We start from the raw sequence: 22064 nt of genomic DNA, 5'->3' as shown, positions 1-22064 counted from the left end.
TCAGATACTTACTGGGCATCTCACGTGCTATCCTTCAGTACTTAGTTATTCGTCCATGCCATAAGCATTTACTGACCACCTACTCTGGGCCAGGCAATGCTTCAGGCCCTGGAAATCCTGAGGATAAAATAGCCAGATACAATGCCTGTGTGCCATTCCAATCACTTAAGGTGCAAGGGTACATATTCATAGTGGATTTAACATAATGAGTGTCCCCATGGAAATAAACTCAAACTGTCTGATTGTTTACAAGATGGCCAAGGACAGCTTACTTTTTTCTTCTACATGTAAGAAATCCTCAAATTTCCTGAAAACAAGATTTTATATATATATATATATATATATATATATATATATATATATATATTCAGAGTGAGTTTTCACTCATTTGGTTTAGTTTAGTTCTTAAATATTACATTGTGTAATGAAATAAACAACTAGTAGCTGTAGGATGTTTCTAATGGATTGATTTAGAATTGGACAAGAGGGAAAAATATAACTTTTTCAGGGACCTGGAGCTCCTTTAATATGCATGAAGAAACAGTTTTAAATTCCAGAGGGATTCTGAGAATTGAAGGTGGGGGAGGAAAGGAATTCAAGTGCAGCAAATAAAACTATTCAAGGAGAGTTTAGAACTAAAATCCACGTATTGGGCATTTACCTTCCACAGGCCATGTGACATGTGTTTTGTAGAAGCAAATGATGTTTAGATGATTCCCAATGCACCAATATATATTCTCATGGGCAGTTATTTGTAGAAACTACCAGATTATTCCAGCCATTATTGAAACACTTTTTCAAAATAGCACTTGAAAGCTTCCCTGAACACATTACTTATGAAGGTCAAATTATTCTCTCAGTCTTTTAAAACCTATACTGGTTTATACGCAGACAGGTAGAGAGTTGGAAAGTCAAGACAGTATGTTAACTCTGTGCAATGTGCACATGGTAGCCTGAGGCTTAAGTTAAATAATCAGATTTTAAACTGTAGCCAATAACTAAGTAGGTACATGCTGCTCAGAGTCTCCTTAAGTTTCATTGTAATGAAAGTCATCAAGGCCATGAAACAACCATTTTCTTAGTAACGTTATTAAATTCAGAAACAATTTTGGAGTATTTGCATTTAAAAAACAAAGTTTCTTCCTTCCATCTTGCCACGCTCGGACCTTCCCCAACCATTTCAATCCCTGTAACCTAAATTAAGAAGCACCCAGAAATAAATGTATTGACTGATAACATAGTATCTAACTAACATGCAGTCAAATCTAAATTTAACAGTCTGTAGAAAGGGACAATTGGAATGATCTTCGTAAATAAAAAGTAAATTTAAGACTACAAGGAATAAAACAGCTTTGTGGTTTTACCTTAAACTTGACTGTATTTTGGTTAGTGAATCAGAGAACAAGAAAGAAATTTAAGGATCCATGTTGACCTTTCTGTCTCTAAGCAGACAGGACATCAACCATACCAAGAAATGTATCCTGCCCACAGGGAGGAAGGTCTACTGCTAACCCTACTTTAATTCTTAGAAGTAATGCAATGTTCTATTCAAAAGTGCAACAGATATAAGTAAGCAAAACCACCTATATCAACATCAGCCTGTATCACAGCCATCTGTTGTTCTCAGGGCCAAAGTAATTTATTGTACTTATAAAATTCTGGGTTTGGGATCATTTTTTGTCATCTTTAAATTGACGGTACATTGGAAGCAGCTCACATCTACTTCACAGGAATTTAGCACTGGACACACTTAAGCCCGTATCTACATTTCCACTTCCCTTTGTGATATACTGCATATTTTCATGCTGTTCTAAGTATTTTTCTATGTACTCATCGAGTTGATTTACCCAAAAGTGCTAGTGTTAAGAGAGAATCTACTCAATATTTTTTTTTCTTCTCTGTTAACTAATCATGTCCTTTACCTAAACATAATTTTCTCTTTTGACCTTTATAGGTTGTAATTTTTAACCTCATGGAAATAGGACAATTTTAATATCGATTCTTTAATTAAGCCCTGATTTTTGGCTTCCAGACAACTGAATACTTTGACATTGTTCTAAGTATATCTTTGAACTCTTTATATAATCTGATTTCTTCTGCTTAATTACTGAGTAATCCTTTACATTCTAATTAAAAAATCATAGATTAAAATTATGACTCCTTATAATCAGTTTCTTTTTTCTTCAATCAGTTTAAAATTAAATATTATTGCTACCCAATGTTTTCATCTTTCTTGGAACTGAATAATAGCTCCTGTAAAAAACTTTCTATTCTTAGTCATGGTCTTAGTATAAAAGTCACGTTTTAAAAATAAAGAGGTAAAAAATGTTGAAACTTTTAATCAATTCTGGTGAAAATGGAAGAATTTTATTATTAAAGTAAGCTTAAAATAGCTCTAGTATTGAAAAAGATTATGCTGGCAGCCTGAGAAGATAGGTAATAATCCACATGGCTAGTGAAAAAACAAAATTTGTACACTGGTAAATCCGTAAGACTAATTTGGATTCCTGTAGTTCCTTTCAAACCAGTGACTTCAGAATATATTGAAAAATGAAGAGATTACTGATGTAGGTCCACAAGGGAATTCATCTGGCACATTTCACCTTGACTGAATTCGTCTAATTCTGATACATTGACTAAATTCTCTCATTCTTTCTATCTTCATTTCTCAAATTCTATGATGGTTACTAATGTTAAGAATGTCCTCAGTACTTAATAATAAAACTGACCTACAGTAAGATACATATCTTCCCATCATCCAGTGGTATCCATCATTATAACCTTCCTCACTGAGACTGTAACTTTTGATGACAATCCCCAGTAGGATAAATGGTGGTTTCATGATCAGTAATGTTAAATTTCTTAGCAAGTTTCTTTGAAATATTTTACATTTCCTGAAAGGCACAACACTCTATATTACCTCAAACTATTAGACCCATTGTCCAAATAAATGGAAAACTGAGCACTGGGTTTGAAAACAGGCAGATTAACCAAACAAACAAACAACAACAAAAATACACCACCACAGTAGAAAATGGAATTGGTAACATTTCAGGCTTAGGGAAACCTGGGTGCTTCCTGTATATTATTTCCAACTAGTTATAAATTCACTGTGATATAGAGTATTAGAAATGAAAGCTTTCCTCTGATCCCAGGTACACAATGTATGTGCTGTAAGACATGAGATTTACTATATAGCACACTTCAATAACCAAACTTGTCTTAAACATGGTTTCTCACCTAAAATCTCATCAGGGCGACATTCCTCACGTTCCACAAGGCAAAAGAAGATAGGAAACCTGAGAGGAGATACTAATTTCAGTATCACTGTTTCTGTAAAATTTTCTGTAGGAAACTCTTAGTCTATCAACTCTTGACGTATGCAAGACTCTAGGCATTGAGTAGAAAAGGGGAAGGGAGTTTCTAGTAATTTTATTTCAATACTAAACTAACCAGGAGGTATGAATTGCAACAAAGAGGCATTTCACCTCAACAACTGAACTCAAAGGAAAACATACTCAGAATATACTCAGGGAGTCATAACACCTTTTGCTAAGCTTACCGAAACCTCACAGAGACCACAAAGAGCAATCATTATGTTTTGTAAATATAACCAGATAGCAAAATATTTTGGTGTACGTTGGTATATTTAGTTCACTGAAAGAACCTGGGAGAAAAAAAAAGGCAGAGGTACTTTCCTCCGGTTCAGAAAGTATCTGAGACATATAACTTGACCAACAATACAACCCTCCCCCATCCCCCTTTCCAGGCTGGTCTCGCAGGACCTCCGAGGCTCATAGCCACCCATTCACGCTCCATCTATATGAACCTTCATTTCCTTAAGCCTTTCACCTCCCAGCACTTGCGCATGCTCTCCTCTCTTCTCACTGTCCACAGCACCCTTCGCTCTCCTCTTTGCCTCAATAATTCCTTCTTGTTTTTCACGTGTTACATTCAATGCCACTTCCTCCAGGAAGCCTTTCAAGATCCTTTACACTGGGTTAGTTACCTGTGGGGCTTCGGGGTAGGTGTCAGTAAATAGTACCCTCCTTCCCCAGCAAGTATGGAATTATCTGAGAGCTAAGCTAAGGAATCAGCAAATGGAAAAGTTGGGAGAACCCAACTTTCATCTGCAGATAAGGGGGCTTGTTGAGATTCCAATGCTAAATTAGACATTTACCCACCAATCGTAAGGACAGCTGAACACTGCAGAACTCCCCAAAGGGGGCTCATTCCCATGAAATTTATAGCACCAAGGGTCACAGAATATGTGTTTTCTGAAAGCATGTTGATTTGCAGAGAAATAGAGAACAGGAGAGAAACTGAGCTTTGTCTATTTCAGAAAGGAGGTGGAGGAGAAGCTGGCACTGTTACTCTCCAGCAAGAGTTAAGGGTGAAAGAAACGGAATCTGAGTGGAACTTCCTCCTTGTTAAAAAAAATGGGAATAAAGGTTATTCCCCAACAAAATGTGCTGCTGGGGCACAGCCCATCTCATGGCAGTTGGCCACATCGGGTAAAACTCTGTGTTTAGTTACCTATTTCTCTTTCGAGACCGTCAAGCCCCTCCAAGCAATTAACGGCCATGTCTGTTTTGCTTACCAGTTACTTCAGGGCCTGACTCAGAGTAGGCACATAACACATATACATATACAGATCAAAAGAATTTGTCTGTCAAATAATGACACGTTTTTCTGTTCCGCGCTAAAGAAATCTCCTATTGCTAACACTGAGATGGAAAAGTTACTGAAGCAAAACCAGTGTATAGATTGTCATGCCTAGAACTCTTCATATTAGTTGGTGGGGATAACCTAAGATTTCTAAAAGCCCGTAGACAATCTTAAGGAGATCAAAAATATGAACAATAAAATGGCAATAAATGCAACAACTGAATCTAAAAGACAAAATAAACAAACAGAACAGAAACAGAATCAGAGAACATTTTGACAGTTATCAGATGGGAAGGGGGTTTGGGGCATGAGTGAAAAAGGTGAAGGGATTAAGAAGTACAAGTTGGCTGTTACAGAACAGTCATGGGGAGGTAAAGCACAGCAGAGGGAATGTAGTCAATAATAGTCTAATAACTATGTATGGTGCCAGGTGGTGGTGAGATTTATCGGGATAATCACTTATTAAGTTATGTAATGTCTAATCACTGGAGTGTATGCCTGAAACTAATTAATAATGTATGTCAACTGTAATTGAAAATAAAAAATGATTTAAAAAACAAAAAATAAACAAATAAGCTAACTACATCAATAATTTTATTTTTAAAGCCTGCAGAAAAGACAAGACTTTAGCTGAATCTTATTTTGTGGGAAGAGTGCTAGGTTTCAGATTGGTTATGTTCTTGATTTGTGGCTGAGACCGAGGTGAGGCGGGGAAGACAGTATGGGAAGAAAAGGATTGATACTCAAAGGCATAAAATATATGGTTAGCAGAGATTACACAAACTCTCAAGAGTTAGCAAATATGTGAAGAAACTGGAACCCTCATACACTGTTGATGGGAATGTAAGACGATACAGCCACTTTGGAAAACGGTCTGGCAGTTCCTCAAAAGTTAAACACAATGTTACCATATGACTCAGAAATTCTACTCTTAGGTATATAGCCATGAGAACTGAAAATATATTTCCACACAAAAACTTGTATATGAATGTTTATAGCATCATTATTCATATTAAAGACTGACAACAAACAACCCAAATGTCCATCAATGATAAATGGGTACATAAAAATGTGGTATGTCCATACACTGAAATATTATTTGGCAATGAAAAGAAATAAAGTACTGATACATGCTACAACATGGATAAACCCTGAAAACATTTAAGTGAAAGAAGCCAGTCACAAATGACTACATATGATCACATATTATATGATTTTACTTCTATGAAATGCTCAGAACAGGCAAATTCACAGAAACAAAGTAGACTAGTGGTCGCCACGGAATGGGAGGGTTGAGGAGAAATGGGGAGTAAGAATGAATGGGTAAGGGAGTTGCTTTTGGCAGGGGGTTGGGGTGGGGTGATAAAAATGGTCTAACATTTATTGTACTGATGGTTGCAAAATCCTGTTAATATAATAAAAGCCAGTGAATTGTACACTTTAAACAGATGAATTATATGGTATGTGAATTATCTCAATAAAGTTGTTATCAAAAAAAAAAAAAAAAAAAAAGGCAGGGCGTGGGAATGGGACCTCCAGAAACCACTGCTTCCTCAAATTGGAATGATGCTGTTTCTTCTGCCCATGACAGGAAGCCTGCTAGAGAATGAGGCACTCCACGCTGCCCACCTTCTTTAAAGACTCACATGGCTGACCTCCCATACAGGCTTGCTTTATTTATGAGATGATAAGGTTGCAGTAAGCTCTTCTGAAAGCAACCTATTTGGTATCACTTTTTAAAACATCAAATGAGTGACTCATCAGACAAGGCCAAGGAAACTAGCTTACAACAACCTGCCCTGATGAGATGCTTTCCAACAGATACAAGTTGGGACCCACATTGGCTTGCTCACAGTGGGCAGATTACCTTTCAAGAAATGGAAAAGCCTGGGATATTAACTAGGGTGTTGTGCCTAGAAAATACCTGTATTATCTCCCTGTACTAGGACATGGGATGTAGAGGACCTACTAGGTGCCAGCCTTTTAAAAGAAGTTATCTGCTTTAATCTTCAAACCAACCCTTTAAGAGAGAAGGTATTATAACCCCACTTTATAGGCAAGAAAGTAAACTCAAACTCCAACAGAAACCATCATAAATGACATTAGCCTGAGTTGCAGTGGTCTGACTCCAAAGGCTATGCATGCTCCGCCTCCCCACATGGCCTCCCTCCCCTGTGAGTTGGCAGAGGCAGCACTGCTTCTGCGACTACTCAAGAGACACCAGGGCAGAGGTTTCCAGTGGCTTTGAGTCCACTTCCCTTATCCCAGGACACCCTTGGCAGTTGGATAGATTTGCGGTCTAAGTCCCTAAAATCAGAAGTAGACAAAAATTCATCCGTCACTCACCAGGACAGATACAAACCTCAAGATAATTTGTTTTCCAATGGTTTCAGCTTAAAGTTCTGGTTTGGCATTGGCTTTTTAACAACTAACAGCTGTAGGCAATTTTCACGCAGAATAAAGACATCAACAAGGCAGAATGTGGAATTCTCTCCCCTTTGCATACAGAACAATGAGCTGTCTTCGAGATGGACATGGAGCTGCCACCACACAGGCTCTGGCTCGGGTCTCATGTTGGGAGATGACAGAATACGACTGAAAGGACAATGGATGTGGACGCTTTGGGGGTACTAGCTCTGCCCACCACCTCCATGACCACAGAGGAGGTCTTCATCTATCAGCAACATCTCTCTCCTTAGGCTGACTTTCAGTTTTAATATGCTTTAAGTGGGAAATAAAACCAAGCCTGTCAATACATCATAACTGCCCGACTTGGTAGCCATCATGGCAGATGATTCACTGCCCCTCCCTAGGAGAAAATTATGGGTCCTCCACCCGCACCAATGACTTCAGGCTTGGCTGTGTGACTTATGGCACCTATCTTTACAGAAGGATGATACATCCTTGCTCTCTGAACTCAGGAAACTCAGGAGTGGCATGCGATTTGCTTTGGCCAAAGAAAAGTGGGCAGAAGTGACATGTGCCATTTCTAAGCACAAGCGTAAAGCCTGCTAGCAGTAGTCCATGTCTCACTTTCCTCTTCCATCAATGTTGGGTCTTGGATAAAAGATGATGAGGAGCAGAACCACAGCCAGCTCACACTGTTACTTCCGCTGCTGTTACCGCTGAGGTTTTGCTATCGCAGGAAAAAGCAGCTTTCGATGACTGAGACAGCCATTAACACTGATCTCTTCCACTTTGCTTCTCACCTTCAATTGCTCCTCACAACGCACTTCCTCCAGGAAGTTTCCCTTCACCACCCTCCTCATCACGGTGTCCACCACCACCACGACACACCTCCACATAATTGATGCCTAAGTGGGGTGTGCCTCTTTCTTTGATGGCATTATCCCTTTATAGGTCCCCCTTTTGCTACTGAAACTGTTAGCTCTTTGGGAGCAGGTTCTAGTCTTCCAGCTTGAACCTCCTCATTAACACCTAGAACAGAGTTCTGTATGCGCTGAAGATGGCAGAGGGCAGAGATGCCTGAAACACTGAAATATTCAATATCCGAAAGTATAAATACGGTGTCAAGAGGCATCTCTTCTTTTTGCCAACCAGTTAATCTACTCAGGAGACCAGAACTGAACAGTTTCATAGCACTCCCTCACATTGGTTTATCTCATAGGAAAAGATTAGAGGTGAATTCTGGTCTGGAAGCGCTGATGTGACATGATCAGCTCAGATAACACCCCTGGCGGGCGGTGATACAGCCCACCTTACATGCAAAACAATATTACTCTCTAGTATCTGTCAAACAATACAGTGTGAGCAGAACTGATTCCATTACAAATGCCAGCGGTGACCAAGGCGGACAGAGTACTCATGTCACCTGTAACCAGGCATTGGGCCATTACACTATTATTCTCATTTAAACATTACATCAAATTAGAAGTATTATTGTTTCTTCCACTTTACAGAAGACAGGCTCAGCAAAGTCATATGCTTTTTCCATACTTATACAGATAATAAACTCAGAGCAATCGTTTGAACCCAGGTCTCCCTCATCCCCATGCCAGTGCCATAATATCCTCTACAGACATGGGATGGAAAGAAACACTACTTCAGAGGTACTTGAAAGCTAAGTTGAAGAAAGCCCTTACATCTCTTGATGAGTGGAACTTACACCAGATACACCTCTCATTTCAGTGTAGTAGATTCTAAAATATGATATTATGAATAAAATTTTTCTCACAACAGTTATCGGGTCCTACACCAGATACATCTCTCACTTCAGTATAGTGGACTCTAAAATATGATAGATAGCATCTACAAAGTTTCCCACAACAGTTATTATTGCAATCCTATCATTAGGATAAATAATTATACTGTGCTTCAGTAATAATGTCTTTCATCAAAGGGTCAAAAACAGGAGGGGTAGAATGACTAATTTTTAAAAAGACATTAATACCACACACTGGGAGTCGGGGTGGAGGAAGCATGGGGGACCCCCAGAGGGTATGAAGCAGGTGGAGGAATTGTTTATGTGCACAAGTACAGACTCAGGTTGGGATGGAGAGGAATTAGAAAGAGTAACTTAGGATGCAGTGCTGCTACATATTTGAAGACCTAAAGGTCTAAATTGCTCCACTTAACGCACCAGCAAGGCGCTTTGATGTAGTAACGCTGCCTTCTTCCTTCTCCCCTTTGTCCGCAGACTCAGAGCTGACAGTAAGGGACAGACGGGGGTCATTTCACGGAAGCAGGGCAAACCCATGGCTAGCCAAACTAAACCACCCACATCCTCTCCTCTCTCTCCCAGCTCCCAACCACCGCCAGGAAGGGAATCTGGTACTTACCACAAGTTCACTGAACATGACGTCCAGCTCCTCCACGGGGGGCATAGGTAATGCTGGCTCCATGGTCTGAAGCGCAAAGTTGCTGTCGTTTCGCAGCCGATATGTGATTTCTGGGTGATCATTATTTCGGAAACAGCAAAAGATGAATGAAATCCCCCGTCCACCTCTCTTCCTTGGGGCCATGGCTGAATTCTGTTTTATTTCTTGAGCGACTACACTCTGCAAAAAGAGGACATGACATGGTTAAGAGTGTAAAGTGAATAAAAGAGTTTTTAAATAATCAGACCAATTCAAGAAAGAGCCCCCTGCACTTCAGGCCATGGAGGGCATAGAGAGAATAACCCCAAGAGGGCTGGGAATCAGCTGGGCAGAACGCACATGTCCTTCTATGTACTTGTGGAATGCTTCCTACAACCAACTGCTGAGCAAACAGTACAACTCAGTCAGTCCATACCAGAGTAGATGCTGCCATCACATTGGGCTACCAGCCATTCTTTGTACATTACATGCTCTTTCCTGCCAACTCATTTTGTTGTTATTGCTCTTATACAAATGACCTTCTCTTTCTTGCCCTCAGGAGACCTCTTACTCTCCTTTATAGTTCAATTCTAATTTCCCCTTCTTTACCTTCCCCAAGTAGAATTAATAATATATATCCTAAGGCACATCTACCCATTTCAGCTCATGTCACCTAAGTTGTTTAGAAGGGTGTCTTCCTATTAGACTGTGGTAACTCAAACTGGGGGAAGGGGCTACATATTGAGCATCTTGGGGGTTCCTGCATAGCCCCTTAAAAATAGGAGGCACTCGGTTACTATTGATGGTGTTGAATAATTTAAATTTATAGCAAAGGAAGCGTGATTTAACATGAGCTAGAAGGGTCAGACTGTCAAACATAAAAGATAAAATAAGTTCACTAATAGGGACATGGTAAAATAAATTATAGTCCATTCACACAACAGAATACTCTGCACTCATTAAAATGAACAGCATCTGTGTATCTAGATATGAAAAACTATTCAAGATGCTATATAATATATATACCACATACTACAGGATTACATGTTTTAAAGCATTTATGAATATATGTAAGAAAGTGTTAACTAACAGTAACCACCACCAAAAAAAAAGGAAATTGGAGAACTATTCTTTTTCACTTTATACCCTTTGGAATTTGAATTATTACCATAAAAATACATTTTTAAGGATTGCATAATTTTTTAAAGTTACAACTACACGTATTGGCTTGCAAGGATATACTATACAGTCAAGTGAGAAAAGTGAAAACTTAATTTGTTTATATGTAAACACACAGCAAAAGGCCTGGAAAGATACCCAGTAAATTCCTAACTGAGAGAAAGAAAGGAGATTGGGAAAATGCAAGAAATGAAATATCCTTTTAGGAGAGCTTATTTATGTATAACTTTAGTAGCTTTTCAATTTTTAAAAAGAGACAGAGTAGAAATAGAAAAGAAAAAGGTAGCGTGTAAACCAGTTCTTCATGAGCTGTAAGGGCAGAGGAGGAGAAATGCATCTGTTCAGGGAAGATGGAAGAAGAACTCAGGAAGGTGTGAATTTCAGGGAGAAGCCATGGATAGTCAGACTAGAAAGGGGTACTGGTGTGGAGAAGCTGCATCCCAGGCTGAGGAACCTGTATTGGTCCCACAGGCAACAGTGTCACATTTAGAAGACTCTTCTACTCTTGAGAGCGAGAGAGACAGACAGACAGAGAGCAAGCAAATGTGGTTGGGCCTTGATTACTCTCACTTTTTAGAGCTGTGGGCAGGTGACCTTGCTGGAGAAATTGCAATGAATGCTGATGCCCTCACAGAGAGTAGACTGCAGATAATCAGACAACATAACCAATGTCACATCCTGACCATGTCAGCATTCCCTGATACAGGACTAACGCTACAGTAGGCACGTCCTGAAAGGGAACTGAAGGCCTGAGGGGCAGGCAGAGGCCTGCAACTATCCTTGAACTGATTTCAGTGCTGATACCCAGAAACAGGAACAGAGCTGTTTCATCTCCAGGGTTAAATTTAAAACCAGTGGGTAGCTGCTATAAGGAGACATAAGGAACAATTTTCTAATGTCTGCAAATGGGGTAGGGTGGAAACTAGAAGTTCCTGGTTCTGTTGTCTTTAGACTAGACTAAACCTGTTAGAAATGCCAAAGGTATAAGGTACCCCAACTATTAGATGGGAGATGGAGAAGAGATTAGGTTTTCATTAGGTCAGCTTCTCATTCCAGCTTCAATTCCAGTGGCTCTGCTTTTATCCATTTTGGATCTTGTATTATTAGTTAGTAATGTTATTTTATTATAAAAAAAATCTCCTGTGGCTACTCACTATAATTATAATAATAATGCAAAGGCCATCCAACAGTCTCCAAGGGTCTCCATGTGGCCCCTGCCTTCCTCTCCACCTCACCATGTAACTCTCTTTGTATGAGTCACCGCACTTCAATGACACTGCCCATGCTGGCTCCTACCTCAGGGCCTTTGATCAGCCATGCCCTTAAATGGCATATTCAGGCCCACATCGTGCATAGCTAATTCTTCCTCATCATTATGGCCCCAACATAAATTTCACTTTCTCAGAAGACATCCCCAACTATCTGCAATAGTGCTCCTTCCATGCTCCAGTCACTCGCTCTCCTTTAAGCCTGTGTGTCCTTCACGGCTACCACTATTTGAAAGTTATCCTATTTGATTATTTCATAGGGCAGGGGCCTTGCATATATTGTTCATTACTGTTCCCCCAGCACATGATAGTGATGCAGGACTCAAACGTTGGAAAAATTTTAGTTTCAGGTAATAGCTAATAAACTTAGTAATCAATGTATGTAAGAAGCTATTGCTCCAAGAACTGGAGGTATGACCCCCCCTTGACTCCAGGAGACCATAAGCAGTCCCACCTCTGTGCCTCAGGGGGACAGCAAGCAATTCAAGACGGTATCTGAGCCACTGTGCTCCAGGGTGAGGAGACTACCACCCAGGACACAGATGAAAGAATGCTGCAGCTTTTATCTGATTAACTTTTCCCTGAATTCCAAACCCTTTACCTACACTTTTCTTCTCCTTATAAAAAGAGTCAGTTTAGAATGGAATTTAAGATGGTCTATTAGGGTACAAACCCACTGTCTTCCCAGATCACCAACCATCTGAGTAAAGCACCTATAAAGATTCAATCCCTGTCTCTGCTTATTGGGTCTGGTGGGTGACAGGCAGCATAAACACTGGCTTTTCTGGTTTCAATAGTACATGAGACACATGTACTAACATACTCAATGCAATGTGGTCTGGGCCCTCTTAGCATTTTGTGACCCCATGATGCACAGCCAAGACAGTAATTTGTGATCTGGGTCTTTCTTCCCCCATTGAACAGTCAACTCCAAAAGGAAATGCCCACAAGCGTTGATTAGTGCCTCATGCATAGAAGAATAATACCAAAGTACTTGGGAAATGAATAGAAAGACAACGGCTTTATTTTTTTAAATTTACTTAGAAAGACAGTTGCTTTAGTTTTCCATTTTACAAGCTGTTTCACTTAAATCCAAATTATCATCCATGCTGGTGGTGTTAAGGATGGGCGCAGAGGAGACATTAAGATCTAAAAACCAATCCAAAGCATTTCTTAAGTCTTAAAAGAATGTCAATAGCTTCATAAACCAAAGAATATGAGAGCCTAGGGTAGTTTCTAAGACGTGTAATAAGATACAGAGCCTATTATATTTAAGAAACTAATTGAAATCACTTTAGTGAGGACAAAATAGTGCCTTTAACGGGTGATTTGTGTTTAAAAGCCTCAGTAAAAGCCCACAGGCTGAGTTTGATCCTGGTTCCTCTGTGGAACCCCAAATACAAGGTCCTCTTTCAAACTAAAACTTAAAACTATAGACGATGGCAAAGATTTGAGATTTCTACCAAGCAACCATTTTTAATACACATGTCCACAACTCCACTGTTCAGAGCCTAATCTCCTAGATATAGACCAAAACAGGAAACAAAAGTAATTATCCCACTTGACCCCGTCAGTGACAGTTGACATATCTAGCCAGTTAACTGCTCCAGCACTTCACTAATGGGATCCCAGCAACTGCCTGTGTACATGATCTTAGTAAGCACATTCACACCCATCACTTCATTCCATCGTCCCCGTTTCACTTACGAGGACACTTGGGGAGGGGCGGGGCAATTAGGAAAAGTGTACAAGAGACTGGATTTGCTGGTAAAGGCAAAGAGATGTTAATCAGAGAAGCCTAATTGGTAGGGAGTAGGGCAGGGAAGCTTGGCAGAGGTCAGGAAGCCTGCTTGCTTAATAGGCTGGAGTCCGGTCCGCACCCTCTCCAACCTCATGATTGTGACCCTCAGCCCAGCCTACCGCCTCTGCCTCTCCCGTCGGAATGACTTGCAACAGCTTCTTAACTCTTCTCCCTGACCCAGTCTAGAGGTTGGCAGATCTTTTCTGTAAAGAGCCAGATAGTAAATATTTTCGGCTTTGCAGGCCATTAAACTGCTATCACAATTAATCAACTCTACCATTTTAGGATGAAAGCAGCCACAGGCATCTGTGAACATGGGCATGCACGTGTGTCACTAAAACTTTATTTGTGGACTCTGAAATTTGGATTTTATATAGTGTCATGTCACAAAATAATATTCTTTTTTAAAATCTGTTGTACCATTTAAAAGTGTGAAAACTGCCCTAGCTGATGTGGCTCAGTGGATTGAGTGCAGGCCTGCAAAACAAAGGGTCGCCAAGTTCGATCCCCAGTCAGGGCACATGCCTGGGTTGCGGGCCAGGTCCCCAGTAGGGGGCGTGTGAGCAGCAACCACACATTGATGCTTCTCTCCCTCTCTTTCTCCTTACCTTCCCCTCTCTCTAAAAATAAATTAATTAAATCTTTAAAAATAAAAAATAAAAAGACATAAAACATATCAACTAACCGTTAGACTTTATTTGAAAAAAAATGTGAAAACCATTCTCAGCTCATGGACCACACAAAAACAGGTGGTGTGTCACGTGGGTCCATGGATTGAAGGTTGTCGCCGTTGTCCTCCTCCATCATATTCAATCATTTAATTCATGAAGTTGAATGTTGATCAAATACCAATTATATGTTAAACACTGGGCTAAGTACTTAGGAAAGAGGGATGAAAATGTGATAATGTAGCCTCAGGGGGCTTATTTACTTTGGAGAAGGCAGAAAAAAATCAAGTGAACAAGTATTGGTTTTGGCTAGTGTTACAGGGAATGCGAGAAGCAAATGAAAGAAGATGGTGGTAATTGTGGTGGTGGGAACAGTAGCTACTTTAGATAGTATGATCAGAAAAGGCCTCTCCAGAGGGGCATTTAAACTGAGACTTAATGGATAAATGGACAAGCCCTATAAAAGGTCAAGGAAGAAGATTCCAGGCAGAAGGAGTGTGTACAGAAGCCAGAAGCAGGTGAGGAACTTGGCATATGTGCTTTAGGGTAGGAAGGCCCCACCCCCACCCCGCCCCAGTGCGCCTGGGGCACAGTGAATGGCAAGAGGGCAGGGGTGCCCAGACCCCAGGGCCTAATATACCAGAGTGGGGAGTCTGGGATTTATTCTCAACACATCATAAATCTGATTGTGCCACTCAGCTCTGTATTATCTCCTGGATACAGTCCAACTTTCCATCTCCTGGATACAGTCCAACTTTCCAGCCTAGACCACAATATCCACAATGCCCTAGCCCTTACCTATTTTATTTTCTGCCCTTGTGTCCCAACACCCTGAATACTGTGTGCCCACATGCCTCCGCCTTCTGGCCCCCACACACCCCTGTGCCTGCAGTCATCAGACCTTAACTGGAGTCACACTTCTGAGCCCACAGCTTGGCAGTCCCCTCAGCCTAGTGTGTTCTTTTCCTTCTTTACCTGACCATCTTCCACTCACCATTCAAGACCCACTTAAATCCTGCTGCTTTTATGAAGTTCCCCAGAGACCGTCACACATTTCTTTCCACAACCCTAACATTATATATACATAGTTGAATGGGTTGTGGTTGTTTTTTTTAAAAAACAAAACAAAACATCATACCTGTTTCATGCCACTAGACTATGAGATCCTGAGACAGGGACCATGCTTCATTCAGCCCCTGGCACACAGCATGTTCTCAGTATATGTCTGCTGACTGCAAAAGCACAGATGCCTACGTGAACAAATGATCTCATCCATGAACTTCAGGGTTGTGTGACTGGGTGTTCTTCCCACAGTTGCCTGCAGATCTGTTTTTCACAACTGCCAAAATAGTGGAAGCCAACCAGATCGCCCAGTGTTCTTTAGCCACTTGTCAGGCTTTGGCGCTGACAGCAGTCTCACAGACTCCATCCTTGGGGTATCAGCACCTTCCCTTGAGCAAGGAATTTCTTTCTGGCTGAACAAACTGGTACCTATTTTTTCCACCCATCTTCAAGTAAGCTTTTTTGGAAATAGACCCACGAATAGAATCTCTGAGACATTTCCCCATTCCTTACACTCAGTGGACACTTTATCCAAGAAGGGAGTCACTTACTCAGGTATCATAAACCTTCTCAATCCATAGGCCAGACACAGCGTTTGGTGCTTGAGAAATAAAAGACGAACACCCACAAGTTAGGGAGATCACAGCCTCGTGGGATCATAAGAGGGAGCAGTGAAGTTGGTTCTTCTGTCCAGGGAAGAGGGAATTTACAGTTGTTGAAACCAGGAGCCTGTGTTTCCACATCTTGGCCCCTTTTAATCAGCTCAGCCTGAGGGAAAGGACTAATTCCACCATGACAACTGGGCTCTCAACCAGAACGCATCTTCTAATCTCAGTTTCTGGCATTGTTGCAGAGGGGAGAAGTCACTTCTGGGACATCCAAAATGCAATCCATCTACAACATTACAGATGACTATTGCTATGCCGTGCACAAGGAAGCAATTTAAAAGCTCCTTAAGATTCTGGAGCAGGTGCATTTTGCTAAGCAAAGAATAACAAATTTAACTCATCTGTGGCCTCGCTCAAAAGTCCAAGTCATTGTCCTGTCTTTAACAAAACAAACAGGACTCTAAATGTGACAACAAACAGGACTCTCAAAAAAAAGGAGAGCCAATGTTAAGGAATGTAGGTGATAATCATGATGATAAAAAACACTGAAGAATGACTTACAGTCTGCAAGAAAACCCTCCTTAACATTTTCCTTTGGTAATGCCAAGTCACAACACTTGTGTGATATGGACAGTTCATTTCCCACAAAATAATACATGACCAGTTCCAAATCTAGGGGAGAAGCGTGAAGATCATATAGACAAAATAGATTTGTATTGATACATACATCAGTTAAACTGGTCCATCAGAGACTCTGCCATACATTTATCAGATGGCTGTCCAAACAGAGAATATGCTTACTGGCTAAGTCACCAAGAGTTTCCTCTTCACCAAAGTGGTTCCATGGGAAACAGCAGCTTCGATGATGGAGGAGGGGGAAGAAGGAGAGACTGGGAGTTCTTCCCCGCTGTCAGCTTGGTTCAGCAGTTGAGAGTTTCAGCACGTATTCTCAGAGTGCAGAGGGGACCATATATGTCATGCCCCATTTCTATTATTTTAATCAAGACAGACAGTAATTCACATTTAATCCTCCAATTATAATTTCAACACTAAAATGCTCTCATTGTTTATTATAAAGGTCTCTGGAGTTACTGAAACAACATCACAGATATAAAAGAGAGGGAAGAAAGAAAATTTATGCCACAAGATCAACTAGAATAGTTGGGGGAACCCTTGACTTTAATTGCCATACCTACTGTTTTCAGAACTGCAGTTTATTCCACATTTTCCATTTTTCCTAAGGGCCCTGACATGCAATTTGGGTTTCAACAACTTGATAATGTTAACCCAAATTCTCTTATCAAAAAGAATGTGAAAGGAAAAAATTGCTTTGCTTCTTTCCTTGGCCATCTCACTCCCCTCTCACATTCCTCATGTCTGGTTTCAGTTCCCAAGTACACTAGATGCCAAATACTATTTGCAACATCAAAAAAAAAAAAAAAAAACCAAAACATGAGATACAGTCTAAAGGTTGTAGGAGAAACATTTGAAAGGGGATGTGTTTTCCCTGCAAGTTTCAGCATTGTTGCCATCAGGAAACGGAAAGGGCGTTGCTCAGTAAGTGGGTCCAGTGTAGGGAGAGCCCTGCCCACATACTTGGTCCCTAAAGGATGTTCTAATAGGGCACTTCTTGGAGGTGTCCTAAAATTCACCCAGCAGCCAGTCCTGTCAGTCCAGTGACTTTTCTGATGCAAGAAGAAAACAAGGCAGGCACCCCATCAGCAATGAGAAAACCCAAAGCCAAGCATTCAAAAAACCCACTGGCACTCTGAAAACACTTTTGCTGCCCAGCCTAAAGCAGAGCTGCTGAAGCAAAGCCACTCCCTCCTCTGAGTCCTCTCCACATCAGTGCAGGCAGGGGTGTGCAATGTGGAAGCCAGAACAGATCTCCTTCCTCTCCCACTTCCTCCCTAGATAACGGAGGAAGGAACCCAAGTGAAGTCCATGCACACCATCAAGCCAGACCGAGCCTCAGCCAGCACATAATTAACAGTTGTTCTGCAAGCCCAACTCATAGACTCCTGCCAAAAAACACCCTCTCCCTCCTGTAAAGAGCAAAGGAGGAGACCTCTAGGTTTCACCCTAAAAAGCTGGCAATGACTGTTCTGTCATGACACAATACTTCAACCATGGGTTTAGGGCATAAATCCCTAAAGCCAATATAACACAGTTCTTGAGTGAGGAAGTTCGTGCTCTTCACGTGACAGAAACCAGTCTGGAAGCCAGGACATCTCGTCTTGATCATCTGGGAGAAGTGCCAAACCAAAAGTGTCATCAGACCTCCCCACCAAAGAATGCACAGCCTCGCCAGGGAGCCTGTGCCCTTGGGCCTGCTGACCTGTGGCCAGTCTGTGAGTTAAGTCAATAAATGGATTTAAGCTGAAACTGAAAGAAATGCAAATCATACTCCCTTTTGGGTTTCTGTCTTCACTGGGTTCCACTCAGACTGTACAAAGACGAAGTTAAATGGGAGGGTCACACGAACAGAGGAAGCTACAACTCGGTGGTCACATCAAAGCTCTCATTCTTCCAAGAGGCTGAGTTTTGCTCTTTAACAAGCTTGTAAAAAGAAAAAGAAAAGAAAGAAAGAAAAAGAAGGCAACTCTTTTTTGTTTGTTCATTTTGTACTACTATTTTATTTGGGGGGAGTTCCATTTTTACTCCTCAATAGGTTTTATATATTTCTCACATGTGTCCTCACTCATTAGTTCATCTAGTTCTGCAGGGTTACTCAGTGGCATCTTAATCAGCCATCTTCATAACAAGATTTGCTGACAAGTCCTGGATTTTCTGCAAGAGCTCCATTAATTTCAGTTACTTTTCCTGATAGAGAAGAGTTCACTAGCAGCCTTCACACTCTCCAAAGCACCGAACTCATCTTGTTTGTTCAATTTTGTCCCAAATTCAGGAGACGGCAGTAAACAACATCTCCCAAAGCTGGCTGCACAAAATTGCTGAGTCCCACCATACTGATACCAATTCCTGTTGTTATCCAGAATGTATGCACTGGCAGCAGATTGGGGCCAGAACACAGCGGCCAGCTGGCATCTGCCCTCAGGCCACAGGGCTGCTGCTGGGTGCAGAGGCTGCAGGCTGCAGCCCACTGGGCACCATGTTAGCAGGAGCGCGGGCGGTCATGGCCAAGGATGCAGGTCTTTCAAAAAGGACATGAGAATGAATCATCACAGTTACAAGAGTAGTTTTAGTGTATGGCCAGACACCAGCAATCACCAGCTCTCTATAAGCTCCTCTGCTGATCACACAGAAATAACCCCTAAAATCAGTCTTCACCACTACAGGTAAAAGTGGGGCCTCTCAAAATATCTCCCCACCACAATCACCACCCTGTAGGAATTTTGGTATCAGACCTTCCCCAAGAAGCAGCCAACCTGTGGGGGCCATCCATATTGAAAATGCAACTGATACGTAAAGCCATTGCCCAAAAAGAAATATATCATTAGGCATTTTTTGGAACCTTCTCACAAGTGAAATAATTCTGGCAAATCCCGAGAGAGGAGAGGTTGGACAGTTACATACTTAGTTTGAATAACTATGTTTTCTGGATCTGCGGGCAAAGTTTAGTGTGTGTTAAGAGAAGATAAACTGAAGTATTCTGGGCCAAGGACTCAGGATACCATCCTCAGAGTACTGTTTAAGTCCCTCTCCCCAGCAGGCCACAAGGCATGGTCCCCTGGAAAAGTGACTACTGCTTCTGACCTTCACAGCCAAATGCTGTCCAACCTTATTCCTTCTCAAACACTGTAACATTTTATCACCAAGGCATTTTATTTTTATTTGTACACAGGCCTCTATGAAGAATAATATCTACTGGCATCGTAGGGAAATTCCAGTTCTCTGAAATGAAAATAAAGAAAAGCTTGCCTCGAGGGTTTTATGTGTTCGTGTTTACTGTAAGCAAATTTAAAAACTCGCTAATTACCATCCTCTTATCCTGCTCTTCTGACTACTTTATGCCAAGATTACTTTAATACAGTTGCAACAGGAGAAAATGAAACACGATGTAGAACAAAAATTCTTGGTTAAAATCAGCCTCTCTGGTAACTATTAAGAAACCCCCATCTTTCTCACGGCCAATGTCTGTGCTCTTCAGTTAGGGGAAAGCTGATAAACAGAACCAATATGACACAGGCAGCCACGTAGTCATGGCCTGGGTTCCAACAGCAGCTCAACACTTCCTCCGTGGAGTGACTTTAGCAATGGCTTCGGCATCCTGAAGTCTTCTATAGCTGAGGGATTGTGATTGGACATTACAAAGGGAAATGAGAACAGCACAAAGTTGGAGGGGAAATCTATATTTGATAGCTACTGTTCGGTGAGAATACGTTAACCAGATTCCTTTCTCTGACATTCCTGTGTGTATCAGCAGAACAAATTCCTGGAATGAGGGTGGTTTAATCTCTACAGGACAGATGTCATCACTAAATCAAGGGCTCTGCAGGTTAGTCAGCTTATCTGCAAACTGTGGGAAATTCTCTGAGGGTTTCGGGTATGTGCGCAAAAAGGCATTAAAAAAAAAAAAAAATCTTTGCTTTCCTGTACATTCTAAAGCATTGAACAGGTTTACTATTTCAATCCAACCACTTATACAAAAACTGCCACACAGCACACCCAGCTCAATCCCTGCAAAGATGCTGACATCTGCAACATCCACCCGACTCCCCCTTCGCACTATCTTCCAGTCACTGATCTCACCTACTGATTAGCTACTTCTACATCTGAAGGCGTCTTCTCTGCCCAGGAAAGTTACTACAAATTGGTCACCAACAGAGAAGACCCGCTGCAAGCACCCAGAGCCACGAGCTTTCACGCTCTTGCCTCAGAAAGGCCGTCCTGAACATGTGTGGACAGAGCCACCACTTGCCATTACAGATATAAAATCTGTTTACAGAGAGCTAAGTGCATGGTGATTCCTGGGTTTAAAATTACAGTGGGATGAGTCTGCCGCTCAGAGGGGCTCATTCTGGGCAAGGCCAGCGCCACACCTATGCTCGGGCTGTTCCCGAATGAGTCCTCCTCATGACGAGGCAGGGAGAAGCCACCCTGAAACAATAAGGGCAGACGATGGGGAGTCATGTTATGAAAACTGAAACTCCCTTCAAAAGAAGCACTCTGCCCTTCATAAAAACTCCACCTACAAATTTTACATAATAAATCTGCAAGAGAGGTTTATGGAAAGATGACAGTAAAAGCTTCAAATACAGAAATAAGTCAGTGAAGAGGCACTCCAGCCTTCACCTGTTTCAGGTGTTGTACGGCTCTAGGTAGTGGGTGTTGGTCTTCAACCCGAACGGCCACACACTCTAACGATTAGATGTGAAGGCATTACTTTGTCACGTCAGCCTATAAAACTAATTTTTATAGGGACAGCACTAAAGAGACCTAGAGAGATAAAGCTTTGACAAGAGGTTTCCCCAGTCTCATGCTGGGAACCACCACAAGCACTTAGATATATAACCCTCCAAAATCAGAACAAAATTTTTTTAAACTGGGGAGTGGGACAACTCAATGCCCCACACAACGGACACGCTAATAACCCGTGGATGGAAAAGTCCATTGGTTCACCTCAGTGGGGGGAATCTAGCAGTATTTACTGGTATTTTTAATGTACTGGCTTTTGGGCCACATCTAAGAATTCCCAGATCGCGTATCTAGGGATTAACCTACAGATATACTCACACAAGGGCACAGAGATATAGTAACAAAATGTACACTGTGACACTGTAATAGAAAGAAAACAGGATTCATTATCTGTAACAGGAGAATTATCTAAGTGTCATTCAATAGGGGAATGTTTTAATAAATGTCAGTGTATCCACAGGATAAAACACTGGTTCTCTTATCTTGATGCCCTGGCTTTAATCTGGACCAATCATATCAGATTCTCCTGTACTGGGGGCTCAGGCATGGGAATTTTTCCAAACTTCACAAGTGATTCTAATGTGCAGGCAAGTTTGAGAACAAAATCTTATGCC

The 22064-nt window shown here is 41.3% G+C and overlaps 1 protein-coding gene across 2 annotated transcripts in view; it reads right to left on the bottom strand.

The window, feature by feature from the left end:
- The window catches only part of DAAM1 (dishevelled associated activator of morphogenesis 1), a 155343-nt gene that overhangs the window by 84049 nt on the left and 49230 nt on the right, over positions 1-22064 (bottom strand). For both annotated transcript variants that reach the window (XM_090270937.1, XM_090270936.1), the window contains exon 2: positions 9468-9686. In XM_090270937.1, the coding sequence (XP_090127063.1) occupies positions 9468-9650 (183 nt within the window). In that variant the 5' untranslated portion in view covers positions 9651-9686. The remainder of the gene's footprint in view (positions 1-9467; positions 9687-22064) is intronic.

This window comes from Furipterus horrens, unplaced genomic scaffold, assembly GCF_987537825.1.
Source record: "Furipterus horrens unplaced genomic scaffold, mFurHor1.1.pri manual_scaffold_3, whole genome shotgun sequence".
In the NCBI taxonomy this organism is placed as follows: Eukaryota; Metazoa; Chordata; class Mammalia; order Chiroptera; family Furipteridae; genus Furipterus; species Furipterus horrens.
Note: the sequence above shows the minus strand (reverse complement) of the source record. Positions and strands in the feature narration are given on the sequence as shown.